This window comes from Aplysia californica, unplaced genomic scaffold, assembly GCF_000002075.1.
Source record: "Aplysia californica isolate F4 #8 unplaced genomic scaffold, AplCal3.0 scaffold00995, whole genome shotgun sequence".
Lineage (NCBI taxonomy): Eukaryota > Metazoa > Mollusca > Gastropoda > Aplysiida > Aplysiidae > Aplysia > Aplysia californica.
Window position 1 is genome coordinate 56,440 of NW_004798265.1, and position 5,435 is coordinate 61,874.

Below are 5,435 nucleotides of genomic sequence, written 5' to 3' on the forward strand. Positions count from 1 at the left end.
AAGAAACTGGCATTTCATTTTTATTTTTTCGAATTTTATTTTTTGGGGCTCAACACATTTTATTTCCATTGAAAAATACATTCTGGGGATTCCACATTCTGAATGGCTTTCACTGAAAAACGTGGATCAAAGGTACACGAAATGTAAATTTACAGTTCCAAAGACTCTCAATCTTTGGAATTCTCAAAACTGTGGCAGGCATTTTCTCGTTAATTTTACCTCTGATACAAGACAACCCCTACCTCCTCCAATCCCATATACATCGACTGGCCAAACGCCAAAAATAATTTTTACAAAATTGACGTGCGCCAAATTCCACCGTGTCTTGATACATACCATTATGGTTTTATCGTTTTGCAAGTGCCCCAAAACTCTTACTAAAACTAAAACTCTGGTTACCAGCTCAAATAGCCCAACAAGTCCCACTGACGCCATGGCCCCCAGACAGACTTCGACCAAAGTCTCGAGCAGACGCTGGGCAGCAGCTGGCCTCACCACCCGCAGACGACTCCGGAGGAGGAGAAGGAGGGACCTCCTCAACACCAGCAAGAGTGGCACTATCACGTGCCTCAAGGAGAACACTGTGCCCAGGTGTATGCAAGGAGTTCGCTTCGACAACTACATCAGAAAGGTAAAGTAGTCTAGTGGGGTGGGGTATAGATCTAGGCCTAGTAATTCAGAAATGTTTTTAAAAGCCAGGAAGAGGATAGAGAGGAAGAAGAAGAGAAAGAAAAGCCAGATAGAAAAAATAAAAATGATATTATAAAGAAAAGTGATAGAGTAAGGTAAGTCATAACAATATTATTTCTTAATTAAATGAGCTGCACTTGATATTTTGCTAATATATGAATACTGTTGTATATTTATGACAACAGTTCACTGAAGACCTGAGTCTTTGGCGTAGTGGTTACCCATTTTGCCATCGTTGACAGAAAACCTGAGCTCGATTCTCATGTGGGGGCAATTTTTATCGAATATCTCTATCGAAGACCACTTCCTTAAAGCTGAGTAGATGTGCGTTAAAAAAAACCCAAACAACCTACATGCATTATGACCACTGAAGGATGTGGGGAAGAAAAGGGGAGGGGAAGGGGGGAAGGAGGCGACAACTAACCAACTAACCAACCAACCAACCAACCAACCAACCAACCAACCAACCAACCAAAAACAAACTAAAAGCAAACGGAATGAAATATATTTTCACGTCAATGTAGAAAGCACTTTTTAGGAACGTTACATTTACCAGCCACTTGGTTCATAAATCAGAAACCAGAGTCCAGCCATGCAACTGGTGTCTGCAGAGTTCCCTCCCCTTGGATACAGACCACGCAATTACACCACCGTCTTTCCATTTATTTACAACGCGGCGAAAAAGTCAAGGGGAGGAGTGACTAAATCGTTGTGTCATGTGACTCATCGATAATTACTACAAAACAAGCGTCGGGCAGCCGAGGGGCTGTTCATGCCCAGAAGCACTGTCTTGTATTACGCCTTGTTCTGGAACCACTTAGGGAGGGTCTGGACCGACATCTGTGGTGTAGCGGTTGGCCCGAGTTCGATTTCCGATCGGGGGGAATTTTATTTAGTATCTCTCTCTTTTTGGTGGGATGTTGTATCCTTCTCAGCCTAAGTTGGCCCTGACAGGACGGCAGGAAGTCCTCCTTCTAAATCATGTAAAGTGGGTGGTTGGCGGGTGCTCTGGTGTGGTTTTCTCCTTCTTTCCTATCAAATATCTATCTCCCTCTTTTTGTGCTTGTTACTCTCTTGTTTAAACCCCTCTAATCTTCGACACTTATAAGACCTTATTGTGTTGAAAGTGCAGTAAAACTCCAATTAAAACCAAAATAAAATGATAAAATTTTGTCGATGGAGCGTAAAATCGCCTGTACTAAAAAGAAAAGATCAGGGTAGGACTCGAGTGGAAACAATTAATGGCGTGAGGAAGAGGGCTAAGGTGGGGGGAATTTGGTTTTGGACAGGAAGACTATGTCACAATCGAACTTGTCCAAGTGGTCCATCCATTGTCAAGCAGAAAGTGGTCATCTTTGACAGGGGATCATCTTCGACAGTGTCATTATGATATTATAGAATAAACGTAAGGGGAAAGTGGGAAATGGTCGTAAGAGCAGAGCAAGTTCAACTATTGGTGGAGAGGGAGTGGGTGGACTTGGCATTTGGGGAGGGGGAGGGGATTTTTATACTTCTGCTCGATCTGTTTTTCGACTTGTTTTTCTTATGTTATAAAATATAATATAATTCTGTACCGATGCCAATTTACAAGTTGGAAATCCTCATGACTCTATCTCCTGGCCAGTCTTTATAATATCTTTCGTTATATATTTGTCTGATGTCCAGACTCTGTCTTTCTCTCTTTTGTCTGTTTGTATGTACGTCTGTCTGTCTGTCTTTCTTCCTGTCTGTCTGTCTAGTCTCTTTTTCTCACCAATGAATAATGGCCATTTTCGGTCGATGTGCTTCTCTTTAATTAAAGAAACGAGTCTGTGTGGGTAAACAAAAATATACCTCTGTTTTCTCTGTCCCAAATAATAATGATAATAACAATAATAATAACCATCATCATCATTACAATAACAGCAACAATATAAAAATAATAATAATAACAATAATAATAATAATAATAATAATAATAATAATAATAATAATAATAATAATAATAATAATATTAATAATAACAATAATAATAATAACAATAATAGCAATATTAAATAATATACGCAGTGCAAATTCCCGCTCAGTAGTGAGATCTGTCATTTACAATTTGCATTATTATCTCAGCAGACTTTATGGCATTCTGAAACAATCCTTACTTCCTTGGAATCATAATAAATAAGTATGCCAGTTCCCGTGTCGTCGTGCGGTAAGTGAGAACTCAATGTGATCTCTCTTCCCCTCGCCAAAGATGCGACCCAAGAATGACGGTTCACCAATTTGTTGAAGCTGAAGAAAATAAAATAAAACAGCAACAATTCCCTCCCCCCCCAAACCCCGAACCCCCCCCCCCAAAAAAAAAAAAAAAAATTAAAAAAAACCCAAAGGCCTACCGTTTCATTTTTGAAAAACTGTTGTTTGACCTCGATTTACTCGCCGGCTTTGAGAAGGGTAATGGTAAAGGGGGATCAATTGTGACTAGGGGAAAGCCACGGGTGGTCGAGGCGCGACTGAAATTACCTTCGGCGACAAGAGCCTTAAGTGTCTGGTGGCTGTTGTCGCAGCTGCCACCGTTAGTTATTTTAGTTGAGCACAAAAGTAGTTACACGTCATCACGAGGCAAATATTTCTCCTCTTGTACGGAGCTCTTCGTTTCAAAAGCACTAATACTTTTTACAGATCTTTCTTTCTGATAAGGCGACAGCTGTATTACGTCGGTGTGAGCTGTCAAGGTTCGGATTCTGTCAAAACTAAAACTGTAACGCATTGCTTGTTAACCTGTTTATAGACAGCGCCCACTTTTGCCACCTATTTTAAGAGGCTGGAATAATCTTACCTCCGGCCTACATGTACTTTTGCTGGGCATTAGAAAATACCTGTCACTACACAGGTAATGTCCAAAGTCAACCAAAATGATCGCATTTTCCACGCGGCGGGTTGGCGGGTGGTCTGGTGTGATAAGCTCCTTCTTTCCTATCAAACATCTATCGACTTTATTTCACCTGCTTAATTTTGTTACTCTCTTGTATCACCTCTAATATTTGGTCCTTAGGTAACCTTATTGTAATGCAAGTGCAATAAACCTCTTAAAAAACTAAACTAAAACAAAATCTTCGACTAGTAGGCGACATCGTCCAGGTTGGTAAGCAATGTACATAAGGGTTCTGTTTTTACAGAAAGAATAAGAACGTTTTACTCGAGCCTGACATTTTCTTGTACTTGTAATAAGTAACAGCGTCTTTTGACATAACGTCACGACAAACCGCATGTGGTATCATAGATAGCGGGGCCCCGGATTGGCGTATTATGTAAAGGAATCTCTGAGGTTTTTTGTCCCTTTTTGGGGGTGGGAATGTTTGAAAAGAGAGAGAGAGGGGGGTGAAGTAAACTGTAACCAGAAAAAGAAAAAAAAGACATGATTTCGTGGCGCATTTAGGGGACGATAGTATATCGAGTATCCTCCTGTTTGAACTAAGCTGTGCCCCACAAGGCCAGGGTCAGACCTGACAAGAAAACTTGAGACGGCTGCTTCTTGAACTATGTACGTTTTGAACCAGTGATCATAAAACAGGTTCTAATATATGTCTCGGTTTCTCCCTTTTTTATTCTAATGTATCATCTGCAGCATAAATTCATATGTACACACATTAACGTTCTCAAACGATTATTCAACCAAAAATTAAAGCACTTGTGTTGTCTGTCAGACACCTGTTGTATAGGCTAAAGTTAATCAAGTTGAAAATGTTTGTATTAATACATTTAATTTTTTGCATGCTTACTGACCCCAGGATATCGGCAAGGCAGCATCGCGATATCTCCTCCGGGGATCTCCCAAAACAATTTTGTCCCTTTCGGGAATGGAACTCAGGACAATCTTTCTTCTCTTGTTTTTTAAAGGAAAAAATGGACAGAAGATCATACGAGTCACACTTTATCACAGAGACAGCCTTCTGTTTAGCTTTAATTTCCCTTTCAAAGTGTGAGCTGGTATCCACTCATTCATGGTACTGTTGAATGGCATTAGTTTTAAGTTTTTGTTTTCCTTTGGTAAGCCTACTTTTTTAAAAAGTTTTTCTTTTTTCCCCCACAACTAGTAGTAATTTGTTTATCAAATCTTTCTCCCGTTTGGTTGTAGAAATATACTCAGTCGTTTATCTTTCTCCTTTAATCAAAATGAGTCAGTTTTGGCGTCAAGTGTCAAACTCAAGATATCTCTCTCACTATCTCTGAGGTAAACGAACAGCAAAAGACCTACATGTAGGCAAACGTGAGAGCCAAAGCCGCTGATTCTGGACGGAATCCACGAACCTGTCAACGTGCTCACATAGCAGACGAGAAACAAGAAGGTAACCTCCGACCGCTCGTTCAGCAAAACCCCATGACCCACTGGCGCAGAACTTCAGGGGCCGGATATTAAACTTGTCTGCTTCCGGTTTGTCGAGGGCCGTGCAATTTGGTGCCTTTCACTTCTGCTTTGATCTCATCCGCTTGCCCACGTCTGCTGGTCTGCGCCTGCGCAATGTGAGGTGTTGTTGCGAGGCCCTTGATTGAGACTGTCACTGGCCCACTCCTCAAGGTGTTTGCTCATAAACTTCTGTCACGCCATTTGTTGGTGGCACCCAAAAACAGCCACAGCGACCAAAGTGGTTTGAAGGTGCATCTGCTGTGGCGTATAATTTTCTCATCATCGCATCATTTGTGTCTGTCTTCTTTTATTTTCACAAAATGGAAGAAAGATGGATCGTCGGTCTGTAAGCTGTAACAAG

At 40.9% G+C, this 5,435-nt stretch overlaps 1 protein-coding gene across 1 annotated transcript in view; it reads left to right on the top strand.

Annotated features, from left to right (window-relative positions):
* The first annotated feature begins 395 nt into the window (after positions 1 to 395).
* LOC101845510 overlaps positions 396 to 5,435 on the top strand; it is a 25,893-nt gene continuing 20,853 nt past the window's right edge. Inside the window, exon 1 of the mRNA XM_005111064.3 lies at positions 396 to 631. Coding sequence (XP_005111121.2) covers positions 434 to 631 — 198 coding nt within the window. The 5' untranslated portion in view covers positions 396 to 433. The remainder of the gene's footprint in view (positions 632 to 5,435) is intronic.